Below are 16185 nucleotides of genomic sequence, written 5' to 3'. Positions count from 1 at the left end.
CGTTTATTGCTGCTCGTCATTTCCCTGCAGTGGATCAGAACAAAGGTCCCTATTGCACATCAACAGATTTTATTTTTGGCTTCTTTAAAAAAAAAAAAAAGAAAAAAAGAAAACAATTTGCACGAGACTTGTTAAACCCCTTCCCCCAACTGACTGCTGAACACACATAACATTCTTGCACCTACGTGGTTATGGTCTGCCCAGGGACCACGGTGATGCTTCCTGGTCCTGGTGGAGCTTGTGTGTCACTACATTCCAGCTTAAGGAACTCCTTTGTGTTTTTACATTAGCATACAGTGTGTGGGACAGCCTACACTCTAGGAAACATGCCTGGATGATCACTGAAGAGACAGTTTGTACTGCATGCAACAGATGCTTGTGGCTGGATCTACTCTACGTATCGAACTGTCCTTCAGAGGTTTGGTCCACAGGACTTGCTCAGCTGCTGCAGAGTTTTTCTGGCCAGCTGGTAACAATCCAAGCTGCACGGTGAGAATTTAAATGCAGGGAGTTCTTACAACTACAGTTGCACAGGGTGAATCAGACCACCTGAACCTCAGAATGCAGGCAGGAAGCATGCCTTGGGATGGCGTGCTCTGTGCTTCTGTCAAACCCATGCTTGCCTCTTCTGGTTTGTGAGAGGAAGCCCTTAGGCTGAGGAGCTCTGGTGTGCTATGGGAAGCCTCGCTGATAGCTGCTAGGCTTTCGAGGTGTTTGGGGCCATGTATGCTCTTGCAGAGGCAGGAGACCTCTGCCTGGAAGGTGGCTGCTGTACTGCTTCCCCAGGGATGATGCAGAGAATAAGATGGGCTGGGTGCTGCAGGAGGGTTGTGCTTTGCCTCAGCAGGCAAGGTGGGGCTGTGCTCTGAGCTGTCGGGATGCCCTGGGCTCTCCTCCTACCTCTCACTTATAGCACCGTATGTCACTGGGCAGCCTCTGTCCTGCGTTCCCTGGCGGGGGCATTCTCAAGACCCTGTGAGTGTTGGCCAATTGAGACTGTGTCCATGGAGCAGCAGAGGAAGGGAGCTGTGCTGGGCTGGGTGTAGGTCAGGGGAAGCTGAGGAGGTTTCTCTGCTCCCCACAGCTGCAGGATGCTTTGATAGGAAGCAATGGGGGCTGGAAGCCCTCAGTAAACCCAGGAGACAGGCACCCACTGCGGGGAGCTGCAGGCCTGTTCAAAGGCTTCTTCCAGCAGCTTGAGGCTTTCCTCCACTCCATTGTTGACTATTGAGAGGTCGAAGTAGTGTGCATATCTGCTCCGGATGCTCTCTGAATCCTTGCGGAGCTGCTGCAAAGCCTCTGACTGCAAGAAAAGAGCGAAAGAGTTCAGAAGGCTGAGGAGGAGGAGGATTTCATAGCACATCCCAACAGGCTTGCTTTGTCCCATCCCCAGAACAGCTACCAAGTACCAGAATACAGAACACCCTCATCTCATCTAACAGGCCAGGAGAGCTGTCATGTGGCAACACAGGAGTTGAAGTGGATTTTTGCTGGACTTTGATGCAATGCTGGGTGCCTCAGGTTACATGCTAGTGAGGTCAGGGCCGTTTGGTTTTGTATTCTAATTTAAAATACCTCGTGGCAGCTCCCTGGGATCCACCTTGCAGCAGGCTGCTCATTGCTACTGCATGGCAAGAGGCTGGGCTGAAGGTAGGATCCCTGCAGGACGATCCCTCTCCACCACAACAGCCCCAAAAGTAGGGAGTGTTCAGCGTGGCCCAGCAAAGGTGCCTGCTCCTCATCTCCTGCAGCTCATCTCTGTAGCTAACAGGGTCACCCTGGGAGTTGGGTCCAGACCCAATTCCAGGCATCTCCCTCATGGAGTTTGGACTGCTTGCAGCTTCTGCACCTGGGGGGGGGGGGGATGTGCTCACTGCAGTACTGCTGGGTGCTGCTCAGTTGTCAGCAGAGTAGAGGAAGGAGAGCACTAAGCAGTTTGCCTGGGTCATGTGAGCTCTGCTAAGTCACATTTTGGCACTGCTGTGTCCCCTCCAGTGAGCAGTTACCTGAGCTGCAGCAGCCTGCTATATATAGTGTGCAGCAGCAGAGCTGGCCCTGCCCACTGCGGCAGGAGTCAATGTTCTGGGGCTGCAGGCAGCAGTTGTTGATGGGGCATGGAGTAAGGGAGAGGGCTGCCTCACTGCCTTTTCTACCTGGAACCTGCCTGCTCCATCTGGCTTTACTATACTTGACATATTGATGTGTCTCCAACTACCTTCATGATGTTCATATGCTACACACATATTCCCCATGCCAGCTGCTGCCTGTACTACAAGCTTTATGAAGCCCCCAGTTACTGGCTTGGGCCAGCCCAGCCTGAAGAGAATGCCTTGGCTGGCTGTGCATCCAGGAGGAGCACGGCTCTGGGGCTTTGCCTGTCTCCCCTTTTCTCCTGGTGGAGGTGGCATAGCAGAGGCAGAACTGCTCTGTCTCTGAGAAACAGAAGTATGCAGCCAACAGCTTTGTGCTCAGCACTGTGCAGCATTAGTACTGCTTCATCCTAATTGTGGAGGGGTGAGCATCTCAATGAGCTAAAGAATGAAAAGCTCTGCTGTTTGTGTCCCATTTGCACAGCTGCTTTGCAGCACTGCTGCAGCTACAGGCAGCCCTTGGTGCTGGGCTGTGCATCCAGCTGTGTGTTTGGGACTAATTGTGCTCCTCTAGGGATGGTGCTTGCTGGGGATCTCCCTATGGGAGAGAGCCTAAGGTTGCAGGAATCCCCAAGTCCTGTCTCTTAGGTTTGGGCTGATAAAGTTACACTGCTCTCCTGGTCCACAGAAACCAATTTGAATAGGAAGAAGCTGATTCTCACTACTCTGGGCTGCTACAAGGCTTTGTCCCCCATGGGCTCCTTGCCACCCCCTGCCCCATGCTGGGGAGCTGCAGCCACCACTGTGCCAACCCACCTCCTCTGCCTTGTCTGTTGGGGCAATGAAGACTATGAATGGGGAGAGTTCTGCCGTGCGGACAATCTTCAAGGTCTGGAAAGAGAGCAGAAGGCAGTTATCAGAACGTGGCAAGCTGGCAGGTGGCTGCCCCTACTTCCCCCAGCCAAGATTCACTGGTGTCTGTGGTGCAACAGTGGGCTGCGAGGGCTGTGGACCCCTGAGCCTGGGGGCAGTAAGGCAATGTAAGGGCAATAGTACAGCCTGGGGAAGGGCAGGGGTGCAGGGACGGTCACAGCACACACAAGGGCTGCCCGCTCTGCAGCAGTCCCTGCTCTGCCCACCACTTCCCTTGCTTCCTACCTGGGGTTCAATGTCTAAAATAGCGACTTTGTCCTGCTGGTGGATCTTATGCACTGTTTCAAACTTGGTGCCAAACATGTTTCCCTGGTAGCTTCCAAACTCCAGGAACTCATTGGCTGAGATGTCCCGGGTCATCTCCTCAGTGGAAACAAAGTAGTAGTCCTTCCCATCCACCTCATTCTTCTTCTGGGGGCGTGTGGTGTCTGCAGAGGGAGAAAAATACACAACGCCCTCAGCCAGGTGCTGACCTCCAGAAGGCCAGGGAGCCAACCTGGGGGCTTTATGAACCCTTTCTGAGCTCGGGGCTGGGGTAAGGAGGAGCACAGAAGACCTATGTACCTCAAGATGAGGCTTACCAATCCCATTGGAACTCCATCTAAATGGGACAAGTAGGCAATGTGGGCAGTGTGAGGAGAGCTGCAGGTGCTGCAGTGGGATGGGGATGGGGTGTCTGCAATGCAGGCAGTAGCAGCCCGGCCATCTCTGGGTAAGTTCAGCCCATGGGGCAGGAGGCAGGGAGACCCTGCAGGGCCTTGTCTAGTGCCCTGTGACATCAAGGTTTCATGGTGCTGGAAGAACATCTCCCCACCTCCCATCCCACCTGGTGGCTTGAGGAGGAGGTGAGGAAATGTGCTGGGGTAGTGCTGCATGCCCTCACCTGGTTGTGCTACTTACATGGTGGGGGGTACATGAACTTCTCAGGGTTGTTGCTGAGCAGAGCATTCTTGATGTGGCTGCGACCCACTCCGCTGGCCCCTACAGGGAAAGAGGGATGGACATGAGCTGGGCTGAGGAGTGCCTGAGAGAATTGCAAACCTCTGTGCTGTTCTCCAGCCCTGGAGAAGGGTCTCCCTGCTCTAGGTGCTCTCACAGTGCCTGCAGGCTGGACTGCTTAGACCAGGAGCTCCATCAGCAGCTACACCCTCAGCATGGAAGTGCTGACTTTGGTGCAGCTGCACAGACCATAAAGACATTTAGGAGCCAGAAACTCTCCTGAAATAACTCCTCAGCACTGGAGTGCAGGTGCCAGACCATATGCACAATACCACGTGGCAGATATTACCCTGCCTGGCAATCGCTGCAGGTAGAAGAAATGCTCCCCAGTGCTTACCAGCTTTTGAAGGGCAGCACTGCCCCAGCCCTGGTTCCCCACAGCCCCCACCACATGCAGGAGGACAGGAGCAGGACCTACCTATGAGCACCAGTGTCTTTCTCTTGAAGGCAGGCAGCCTCACCACCTCCTCATACGAAACTACATCCAGCTGGTCAAAAACTGCAGTGAAGGAGAAATAAAAGTAATTAGAGCTGTCTCAGCTACTGTTGAGACCGTGCTCTTAAGGGCTGTGCATGCTGGAGCAAAGTCAGATCCTTTGGCAAAATCTAGGGAGCAAACAAGATGGGCTGTGAGCATCTCCTGCTTGGCTGGCCTGGGAAAGAGCACCAGCCCCAGCAGCAACAGTACATGGCACATGCGTGGTGCTGGGAGGCTGGAACAGCAGCCTCTAAAGAAGTTAGATGTTTTCTCACTCTATTTCTATTTAGAACAGTAGGACCCAGGAGCCGGGCGAGGAGGCAGTGGGAAGTTGCAGAGAGTTTGTTGCTGGGAAAGCTTTATTTATCTAGCTGATTTACGGCCTTGTTTGCCACCGGTCAGAGCTGCAGGTTGGGCTAGGAGCCAGCACGTCCTCAGGCCACTGCCTTTGCTGGCCTGGAGCAGGCCAAGCACTGCTTAGCACGGGGTTTAAACAAGCAGATGACAGGCACGTGCCCCCACAGTGACACTGCCGGCCGTGCAGGGCCAGCGCCTGCCCCGTGTTTGGCAGCCTGCAGGGTTTGGGGGCCCAGCACCCTGCTTGCACTTACTTGAGCTGTGCTTGGCCAGGTATTTATCTTTGTATTTCTTTTTCTTCCCGAAAGGGCTGCAGCTCTGGGCTTCGCTCTGACTGGATTGGGTGACACTCGCCACACGCCTGCCAAGACAGAATAACACCACTGTGTTTGGGGGCCCTGGGGAGCAGCAGGATCATCCCTCAGACATGCAGTGGGGTGACTGCCGGGGCAAGCAAAGACTCATCCCGTAGCAAATGAGGTGAGGTGCGCCTCCTTTCCCAGCAGTGGCACTGGTACTACCCAATACGGTCAGTGAGCCCCAAATCCAATTCTTCCAGCCAAACCCAGTGAACGCATCCTTATGTGGGGCTGTGATGGGTCATGGTGAGATGTGATGGGTCATGATGAGCCATGGTGAGACAGCTCAGATCTTGTCAGAACGCTCCCGATGCTTGCCATGCATGACACAGGACCTCCATGCACCAAAGCCACGAGATGGGGACGTGGCACATAGCCCCACAGCCACCTCGTGCCCAGACTGGGATTTCCTGTGAAAGGACTTACCATTCTTGCAGTTCAGGGGAAGGGATGAGTCCTGCTGACTCAGTACCAGAGCCTTCCACACGGCCCTGCCACCAGTTGCTGTCATCCTTGTTGATGATCTGAATCACATCACCTGTCTGGAACTTCAGCCCTGCTTCCTTGCAGGGGATCAGGTTGTCTTTTTTGGGGTCATAATCAAACTGTGCCCTCATGAACATCTGAAAGAAAGAAAGGGATGGAGTCAGTATGGCTGTATCCAGCTCCTGGCCCCCGTACTGCATCTCCCAGCACCAGCTGAGCAATGGGAGCTGATGAAAGAACTCTTTGCAGGACTATGTGCTCCACAGTCAGTACAGTGTCCCTGTAGCCCCTTGGCAGCCCTGGGCTCTGTAGTGAGCAGCCAGGAGCAAGCATGGCAGCCCTGCATGGCATGGGGCCTTCTGCTAGCCCAGAGCAGTGTCACATCTATCCCTGCCTGAGACTGTCCTGGCTTTTCAGTATCACCTCTCCTTGGGAGGAAGGTACAGCACACATCTGTACTCAGGTCCTCCCTGGGTAGGACAGACCATGCTGTCCTTGGGCCATATCAAAACAATTTCCCCACAGTATGTCCTTCCAGCAGTGCTGTTGTGACCTGCCTGACACACAGGACCAACACAACACAAACGTGGTTCTCTTTTGCTGCCAGAAAAGCAGAGCACATGGATCACACTGTGCATTGAGACCTCTCAAGGAAAACAACAAAAATGGAATGTCCTTCCAGGATCCATCCATCCAGCCACCTGTTCAAGACTGACGCTTGTTTTGAAAGCACTCTCCAGTGCCAGGAAGATGGTCATCAACACAAACCCGTGAGGAACACACAGCAAGCTCTGCCCTGGAGCCCTCTGCTTGGAGCCCTCTCCTTCAGCCCTGGTGCCCCAGGCTAGAAATAGCCAGGTCACTCCTCATTTGGGAAGACCCCATCAGCATGAGTTACCTACAGACATCACCTTGGGTCAGATCCCAGTGCAGACTATTTGCCAAACATCTGCCAGTCCCATTTCTGGGGCTGGAAGTTTAAATACCAAGCGGGATCCAGCATGAGGAGTGAGTGTTTATAGTTGAAAGCCTGCAGTTGGAGGTGACCCTAAGAGACCTGAGGACGTGGTGCTTCTTATTAGGATCCTCCCAAACCAAATTGCCCCAAGAGGTCTGTGGCTGGCCTCAAAGTGGCCAGCTACCAAGCTGCGGGGCCAGCTGGGGCTGGCTTGGGTGCTGCTTTTGCCCAGGGCAGCGTGGTGCTGGAATCTGCTCCATCCTACCTGTCACACTGTGAAATTAAGATAAGTGTGGGGACAGAGGAGGTGAAACAAAACCAGGAGTTACACTGCTCCCAGCAGGGGATTGCAACAAGCAGAGACCCAGGCAGCATGTGACCTGTGGTTCTGGAGCCTGGATGCAATGAAAGGGAGTACAGCAGTTGTTGCTGGGCAAGAGTTTGTCCCCGTGTCCTTCTCTGAACCCGGAGCAGCCACAGGTGAGCCAGCAGCCACGTTCTTTTACTCAGAGGTAACTTTTCCCCAGGTGCTGAGCTGGCCTGGCCACCAGGGAGGGCAGATAGGGCCAGCACTTAATACACAAACAAGTGCAAGGTTGGCTGAGCTGGAACAAGGACAGCAAAGGCTAAGAGGGAACAAAGGCAGTTTTTACTTGCTACCACAACCAGCGACTTCAGTTCCTCTGGGTAAAGGACTACTGTGGATGGAGGGAGGAAGGCACGGGCTCCCTGAGCATATCCATGCACCATCGACGTGCTGGGGGCACCCCCACCTCTCCAGTGACCTCCTCTCCCACTCCTGCCTGTCCTCAATGGAGGGGCCGTGCTGAGCTCTGCTCCTGCACCTGGAGCAGGTCAGTATACCTGACATCCTGGGCATCCCAGCCCTTCCTGTCAACCCGAGCACTTCAGCCATATCAGAGCTCCAAAGACAAAACCAGCCAAGTGCACCCACCAGAACATGTCACCCCCTGCCGCAGTGTGTCACCCCTTCCTGGGCAGTGGCAGCAGCAGCTCTCTTCCTCTCCCCCACCACTTCCTTCCTCCCACTTGCTCACTGCTAACGGTTCCTACCAACATGCTGGCAGCAGCCAGAACTGCATCACTCGGCCTGCAGCTGAGGCATTAAGCATCAGTGACAGCATAGGCACTGTGCTGCACCTGGAGGCTCTGCCATCACCCCGCAGCAGGGAACGACAGAATCACAGAATCATAGGGGTTGGAAGGAACCTCCAGAGATCATCAAGTCCAACCCCCCAAAGAAAGCGGCTGCGAGGCCGTCATGGCAGTGCTCACAGGGGACAGGAGGCTCTCGTGCTCCCCGATGCACACACACACACAGCTGCTTTTGCATTCCCAAAGACTGCACACAGGTACTTCTGGCGCATGCTTCTACACACACATCTGGTTAACACATCTGCTCATTTGCACAGGCCACGTCCCTTTCTCCTTCAGTAGCTCAGGGAAGGGAACAGGACAGCCAGACCAGCACCAATCCCCATGGTTTGCTCTGGTCCCACCCCACAGCCACAGGTCTGGAAACTGCACTTACCTGGAGAGCAGGGAGGCGGCTTTGCTGGTTGGGAATGACTTTTATTGAGACCATCCCCTGGGTTTCTTTCTAGTGAACAAAGGAAGGGGAGAAAGAAGAGTTGGAGGATGTAGACCTGAATGCAGCCCAACAGCAGCAGCCTGTGCACGGAGCAAGGCACTGTGCCAAGCATCACCAGAATGAACCATCTCCAGCCCAGCAGCCCCAGCAAGGAGCTTGACAGGACAGGCCCATTTGACCAGCAAGATGGAAATGTTTCCCTCAAGCTTTCCTTCTGTGCTGGACCCTTGCTCCTTCTTCACAAATCCTGCATGTTCTATGAGGATGAGCACATCTGTAGACAAGGTGGGGCCTCCAGGGTCAACTGTCCTTCTCAGGAGGCAAAGACAAGATGCTGTGTGGAGGGGCTGAGCACTTGGCCATAGTACAGCACCCCAGGATGGCAGCCCCAGCTCCTGCTACAAGCAGCAATGAGTTTGGCTCTGATGTATAGGTGGGAATTAATGCTCAGCCAACATGCATGTCTGCAGGTAAAGGGGTCATTCCTTTGGAACAGCCCTGCCAAACACAAATACCTACCAGCATCTTCTGCAGCTGGTCAACTGAGTGGTTGCTCACACTCTGCCCATTGATTTCTATGATCTCATCACCCACATGAAGGGAGCCTGCCAGCAATGGGAGAAACATGAAAATGAAGGACTGGACAAAAGCCACTCACTCCTGACACCCAGAGCAAGCTGTAACCCAAGCTGTAACCATGATGCTAGCTTGAGCAGTGCTTGTGGAGCTGCACACATCACCTACCACTGAGGCACAAGGGGAATGAATTCTGCACCACCACCCCACACACACACACTTCGTCCACTCCAAAGGTCATCAGGTTATCTATACTGGTCAAATCACCTGTTCCACAGTTATTCAAACCCAACCCCAAGGTTTACCTGAAGCCAAACGACAGTCTCCTTTCAGGGCCCTTGAACACAAGACATTCTTGACTTTGTGTGTTTTCAGTTTATATATCAAGCCAGATTGCAGCCTCAGATAGACTGCTATAAATCAGGCTCCAGCAGCATTACTGGAACGGCTCCTGGGTTATTTTGGCAGGGATAAGCTCAGACTTCCCATTTGGACCCAAAGCTGGAAAATGGGCCTCTTCAGATAAGCACAGAACATCTCATTCCACGCTCCTTTGGCAAGAACCAAAATCACAAAATGGCCCCTATTAATTTCTTTTGGCCCTTTGGTTTGCAGAGCCAATCCACAGCGAGCCTGTCCCATCTGTGCACTTTAGGAACGGGAAGAGTTTCCCCCACAGACTCTGGGGCATGATCCTTCTCCAGTTACAGTCACCCCATCACAGGATGGAGACAGATGGGTCTCAGGTTCCTTTCTGGGAGAGCCCTGCCCCCAACCCTTCATTTCTCTCTAAAGCCTCCAGTGCATTAACATGCCAGCCATGCCGAGAGATGAGTCCCAAGTTCCTGACATATTCCTGGTGGAGGAAAGGACACAGACGCCCATGTCACAGGGAAAAGCTGGCTTGTTACCTTGTCTGTGTATCATGCCCCCGTGGAAGATCCTGGCCACCATACAGCTCTGCTTGTCATTGAGCTTCAGTGTGATTCCCTGGAAGACAGGAAAACCCATGACTGCTCCTCTTGGCACAGGGCATCACCCACTGATGGGGGCTCACTCCAGATCCCAGGCAGCATCCAGCACCCTCTTCCCACGGCCGATTCTCCAGCGATCTCCTGCCTCCCCCAAGGCCAACCCATTGGTGCAGCTCCACCTGCCCTCCGCCCCCCTCGGTGCCACCAGCCTTGGGGATCTTGCCAGCTCTCACCATGGGCTCCTCTGTCACCTTCTCAAACTGAACCAGGCGAATCTTCCGCACCTCACGGCCATTGCTGTGGGAAGGGCTGCCCAGGGTGGCAGAGCCATTGGTGTAAATGTCCTCAGTCATAGCATTCGGGGCTTGAGTGATGGCCTGTCAGGGCAAAACAGAGAGTGGGATTTAGGAACTCCACCTGTGTGGGGCTGAGCCACTTGGCAATGTTAGCATTCCGGGCACAGCAGGGAGAGTAGAGACCCATGTGCTGGAGGAGAGGACAACGAGAGCAAGGACAGACAGAGAGCACAAAAGCTTCACCCTTGAAGATGTGTATGTGGGCTTCATCAGTAGTTCTCCAGCTTGGGAAATACAGGAGGCAAGAAAAGTCTGGGAAAGCTACAGGTACCAGAAGTCAGGAGTCCACAGCCGGTCATCTTCTGCAGCAGCAGGTCCCAAATACTGCTGTGTGTCGCAGCAGCACTCAGCCCAACGCCAGCTCATTGCAGAGCACACAGCCCAGGACAGCTTCAGAGCCAACAGAGCAGTAAGGGACTCATCCCCAAGGAACAGGGACAGCGCTGGGATCAGGCTCTGTTCTCGCTCGGTTTGCAAACTCTGCTTTTCCTCATCTAGGTCAGTGTGCAACCAGCACGGTGCTGAGCCACGTCCCCACGGGCCAGGGGTGACAGGGCCTGTGGCTGTACCAGGACAGGCAATGGCAGAAAGGGACAAGCAAAGAGGGAGCTGCGTGTGCTGTGCAGCACCAGTGAGGATGTGCGATATACCTTTATACTTCTAAGCTACTTCTGACAGAGCCCAACAGCCTCCTCCTCAGGGCAAAAAGGCAACATTGCACACTATCTCTGGCTGCCTATGGCTTAACCATGGAGGAGGAGGAGGCTGAATCATGGCCCAGAGGAGTGCCAGTGGCTCACAGGGCAAAAGAGCTCTCATCTTGCCAGCCCCAGCGAGGTGAGCTGCTAGCAGGCAGCATCCAGTAGTGCTGGTGCCCTCAGCTCTCTGCTCTTGGAGAGTGGGTGTGAGGAAGAGGAGGAGGAAGTGAACAAACTCCTCCAGCCCTGCTTGAGGCCAAAGTGCCTCTGAGGTGATCTGAGTCAGCACAAATCACACTTATCTCCTTCTTGCCTTGGAAAAGCATTACACCACCCAGTCCCCAGACTCAAACCCTGGGCTCAGCAAAGCCTGCTGACCCAGGACATGGCAGAGTCTGCTCCACAGCTGGGAGTTCCCGTCCCTGCTGAGCCTCCTGGCCCTGACCTTTGCATTTTGCTGAGAGCTGGAGAAAACACCCAGCCCTCAACGCTGACACAGCACCAATGTCACCCTGGTTGCCCTGGAGAGCAAGCCTTGTCACCACAGACAGCCCCTGGTCACTCCATGGCACCTCTGTCCCAGAAGGGACCTCCAGGGACCCTGGGCACAGCCCATTCATCCCCAAAGTGACTGCACTAAGTGGCTGCTGAGAAAGGAAGGGGAAATGCCCGGCTCACAGGTGGGGTCAGAGTGGCACGTGACAGTCCCAGCACTGAGCAGAGGGCTACAGGAGGTGGGAGATGCACGGCTCACACTCAGTGCACACAAGCTGTCTGCCCACGTTGCCTCCCATGAACCCTCCCGGCAGCCGTCACACTCCTGGCCAGCTCAGCCCGTGACCTCTGGAGGCTTTGCAGCCGTGCTGGACACAGGCCAACCCCTGCTACTTAGTCACTGCTCCACGGGAAGCATCTGTGCACGCTGCCAGGAGCCAACACCGCCGGCTCCACGCAGCCCTGGGCTCAGCCAGGGCACGGAGGTGCAGGGAGGCACAGCCACTGGCTCCGCAGCCATGCAGGCACAGCCCACCATTTTCCTCTTCTGCAAGAGGCACAAGGGTGATGGGAGGACAGCAGCCCTTGGGGCCACGCGTGCCAGCAGGGAATGCGGTGAGAGGGAAGCAACCCTTGGTGAGAATCCTGGGCAGGGTCAGTGTCGCCCTCTGGGGTTGTTCCTGCCGCTGGGCTGGGCTACACACCACTGGGGGAATCATAGAATGACTTGGGTCAGAAGGTTGGAAATCAAACATTAACTCTCATTTACAGGAGAGCAAAGCAGCACTTTGGGGAAGCAGCACTCTGGAGCAAAGGGCACACTTGGAGGCTTGGCTCTGGGCTCTTCTTGCTGTCCTCACCAGGGGATTTCAGTATCAGGTGGTCTCAGAAGAGCACGTGGAGAGCACATGGAGAAAGGTCAGGTGCTGCTGGCTTTGCTGGTTGGGCCCTCAAAGCACAGCAGCAGAGAGATGAAAAAGGGCAGAACAGTCCCAGCTATGGCAAGCAGCAAAATGCCAGCTCCCTCCAGCACCATCACCTTTCATCTGGACATAATCACTGTGGGTGTGGAGGGGAGGCCAGGACACGAGCCTTGGGCACATCCTTGCCCTGGGGTGGCTCTGCCTGGATCTGCTCTGCTTGGTGCTGGCCCAGCAGCCTCTCCTCCTGCTTGAGAGCATTACCACTGCACAACAAATGCATGCACTGGGGTGCCTAAAAAGCACAGCAACAAACAAAAGCAAACCAGCAAATACGAAATGGGGGGAGAGGTGGGCATGTGGATATTTAGTAGTAATTCATTCTGGTCTGAGGCTGCTGCCCACTCAGGTCAGCCTGGAGCAGACCTCACTCAAGACCTCTTCCAGTGAAATGGTCTGTTTTAAGAAGGAAAAAAAAAAAACCCACCCACTTAAATCAAACAAAATTACGCTGCTGAAACTGGGAAAAGACACAGCTATGTCAACAGGTCACAGGGGATGGGAAACAAAGGAGCAGGAAGAACACAAGCGGCTGTGGAGGGCAGAAGATGCTGCCCTCACTGCAGCTCACTGAGTGCTGTGATAGAGAAGGGCCACATTCCCAAGCAGCCCCATCAGTTTTGCTGAGGCACTGCTTTCCCAGCAGGAAAGGCCAACGCAGCCCTCCAGACGTGTTAGTGAAACCTGCCACCTCTGAGGGACAGCCAGTAAAACGGATGGGGCTTTGAGGAGCGGCGCAGCCACTCCATTCCCTGCCTTCCAAGTGGCATTTTCCCTGCAGCCACACAGCCTGGAACAGCACAAACCGCATTCACGATTAAAGAGCCAAAGCCAGTCCTACACCCCCATCATTTATTTTGGTCAAACCCAGGAGGAGTTTTGCTCAGCTCCCAACCACTATTTTCACCCACAGTCATTTCAGAAGAGGGACCACAGCTGGAAACGGCACTGGTTTGATGCCATGTGATGCTGCCATAGGGTCACACGCTGTCCCCCTCCACACCCTCAGCTCTGAGAAGGACCCTCCTCCCAAACCACAGACCCGCTGCCCATTTTACATCTGGAGAACTGAGTCACAGCAGATTAGGTGGCATGCCCAAGGTCACCCTGCAAGCCAGCAGCACCACTGGGAGCAAAACCCACTTCTCCCTGGCAAATCTTTATTTGCCATTCATAGATAAAGAAAAGCCAGGCGGGCGCGTGGAGGGGCTGAAGGGAAGAGGGCTGCAGCCTCCTGCACTTCTGCTTGCTTTCAAGCCACGACTGCCTCCACTCACATGGGTTTGGGATCCCTGCTGCATCAGGAGCAGCAGGAAGAGGAACCTCTCTGTGATTTGAGCTGGGAAGCAGCCAGCCTGACCCAGAGCCCTGAGAACTGCTGCCACGTCCCTGCCACCCTGCGTGGCCAGCATGCTGCAGGAATGAGCACACAACCAGATACACAACCCAGCTGGGCGCCAGCCCTATGGAGCACCTCCTAACAGCTCCCAGCTGGTCACCTTCCTCTTTATCCCTGCTGGAACAAATGCACCGTGGCAGTGGGCAGCTGCAGGCCAGCTCCTATGTTCTCCGTGCTGCACTGCGTGGGGGATTGATTTATCCCTGCTCCAGGGATGGATGGAGAGCGCCTCTCAGCAGCACTTGCTCCAAATGCATCTTCTACTTATTTTTTGCAGCACTCTGCCAGCGCTGAGCCATAAAAAGCACACAAACAAACCACGAGCACGGGCCAGACCGGACAAACCTCCTTTGGAAGCGCTGGATGGGCCAAAAGCAGCTTGGTGGAAATCTCTCGTCTGCTTTCCGAGGCAGCACAGAAACCCCGTCCCTATGCGGACAGCACGGCTCAGCCACGGGCTGCCGCTCTGCCCTTCTCCCTTCATCCCAAATGACAGCAGCAAGGAATGACCCTGCGCTGTTTGTGCTGCAGCCCCGGATCCCCTCCCGCTCCCGTTTCCAGCTCAGACCAGCCGCAACTTCGCAGCAAAACAAGCACACAGGACGCTGCGCTCCCTCCCCGCCCCCAGCCCCGCTAAGCCGGCTCCCGGACAGGCCGAGGGTCTCGGGGCTCCGGCGGGGTCCGCGGGCGCTCGGTGCTCACCTCGGGCTTGGCCCGGTTCTGCAGCAGGTGCTCCAGGTAGAGGTCGGACAGCGCCGTCCTCATGCTGCCGCTTCCCCCTCCGCCGCCGCGGCTCGATTTGAGCGTCATCCCCCCGGCCCGGCGCGCCGCCAGCAGCCGCAGCCGGTTCCGTTGGCTCCAGCAGAGCGGCCCGGCCCCGCCGTACCAAGCCGGCTCCAGCAGCGCCGCGGTTGCCGCACGCTCCGCCCGGCGCGGGGCGGGACGAGGACGGGCTGGCGGCGCAGCGCCGGGCGGAGCCTGGGGGCCGGGCGTCGAGGAGCCCGTATCGGCGCTGGGGCGGCGAGCGTGGGGGCCCCGGGGGCGGGAGGGCCGTGGGTTGTGCCCCAAATGATCCGTCATGCAAGCAGGAGGTGACCCGACAGCCGCAGTCCGTACAGTGCTGTCCCTCTTTGGCTGTTCTGCCTTTGCCACTCGTGCTGCTCAGTTATTACACTTTCCCCCAACTCTCCTGAACGCATACATAAAATGTGGTTTGTGTGCCAAGAAGGACGGTGGGTTCCTAGGGTGCATTAAAAGGAGCGCGGCCAGCAGGTGAAAGGAGGTGATCCTCCCTCTCTGCTCTGCCCTGGTCGGGTCTCACCTGCAGTACTGCATCCAGTTCTGGGTTCCCAGGTACAAAAAAGACGGGGATGTCCTGGAGAGAGTCCAGCAGAAGGCCACAAAGGTGATACAGGGCCTGGAGCATCTCCCCCTGCTCTGTTCAAGCTCTCTCATCAAGCTCTGTTCAGCCTTGAGAACAGAAGACTGAGAGGGGATCTTCTTAATGTTTATAAATATCTTAAGTGTGGGAGTCAAAGAGACATGGCCAACCTCTTTTCAGCAGTCTGTGGGGACAGGACAAGGGGAAATGGCCGTAAACCTGAGCATAGGAAGATATACACCAATATGCAAAGGAACTTCTTCATGGTAAGTGTGACGGAGCACTGGAACAGGCTGCTCAGGGAGGTTGTGGATTCTCCTTCCCTGGAGATATTCAGGACCCAGCTGGATGCCTACCTGTGCAGCCTGCTGTAGGAAGCCTGCTTTGCAGTGGGTTGGATTTGATGATCTCTAGAGATCCCCTCCAGCCCCTACAATTCTGTGATTCTGTGATAAAATTATGGCCCCCTAACAAAGCATCAAACACAACTACTGCCATCCTAGCTGCACCACCAACCTCCCTACCACCCCTCAGCATAACCTAGAAACTTTGGATTAAACTGCTGCCCAAACCAAAGGCCTTCAGAGCCTTAAATAAGAGTTAAACTCCCAGTTTCCAACACCTGCTAAGGCCAACAGGACATTAACCTGGATCTTCTGAATTCAAACCATCTGGATGTGGTGCTCAGGGACGTTATTTAGCAGTGGGTTGTTAGAGTTAGGGTAGTACGATTGGGTTGAGTTTGGAACTGATGATCTTCAAGGTCTTTTCCAAGCAATTCTACGATTCTATGCTTTGCTCTCTCCAACTCCCTGAGATGAGGTTGTAGTGAGGTGAGGGTTGGCCTCTTCTCCCAGTTAACAGCGATAGGATGAGAGGTGATGGCCTCAAGATGCACCAGGCGAGGTTCAGGTTGGATATTAGGGAAAGCTTCTCTGAAAGAGCTGCATTGGCTCAGCTGCCCAGGGAGCGGTGCGGTCATCGTCTTAGGAGGTGCTCCAGAACAGTGGAGATGTGGCACTCAGGGTCGTGGTTATGAGCATGGTGGGATGGG

The 16185-nt window shown here is 55.0% G+C and overlaps 1 protein-coding gene across 2 annotated transcripts; it reads right to left on the bottom strand.

Annotated features, from left to right (window-relative positions):
• Positions 1-1126: 1126 nt before the first annotated feature.
• On the bottom strand, positions 1127-14560 carry MPP1 (MAGUK p55 scaffold protein 1; the record flags this gene model as incomplete). 2 transcript variants are annotated; one of them, XM_079542041.1, is made up of 12 exons in its annotated part: positions 1127-1303; positions 2907-2981; positions 3249-3451; positions 3924-4004; positions 4441-4521; positions 5112-5218; positions 5643-5839; positions 8213-8281; positions 8792-8877; positions 9760-9838; positions 10056-10199; positions 14453-14560. In XM_079542041.1, the coding sequence occupies 12 exons, from the start codon at positions 14558-14560 to the stop codon at positions 1127-1129; spliced, it is 1407 nt and encodes a 468-aa protein (XP_079398167.1). The 2 variants fall into 2 exon arrangements, with proteins under 2 accessions (XP_079398167.1, XP_079398168.1); XM_079542042.1 differs by having other exon boundaries at positions 5643-5779.
• Positions 14561-16185: the final 1625 nt, after the last annotated feature.

This window comes from Tetrao urogallus (assembly GCF_951394365.1).
Source record: "Tetrao urogallus genome assembly, chromosome: 13".
NCBI lineage: Eukaryota > Metazoa > Chordata > Aves > Galliformes > Phasianidae > Tetrao > Tetrao urogallus.
Note: the sequence above shows the minus strand (reverse complement) of the source record. Positions and strands in the feature narration are given on the sequence as shown.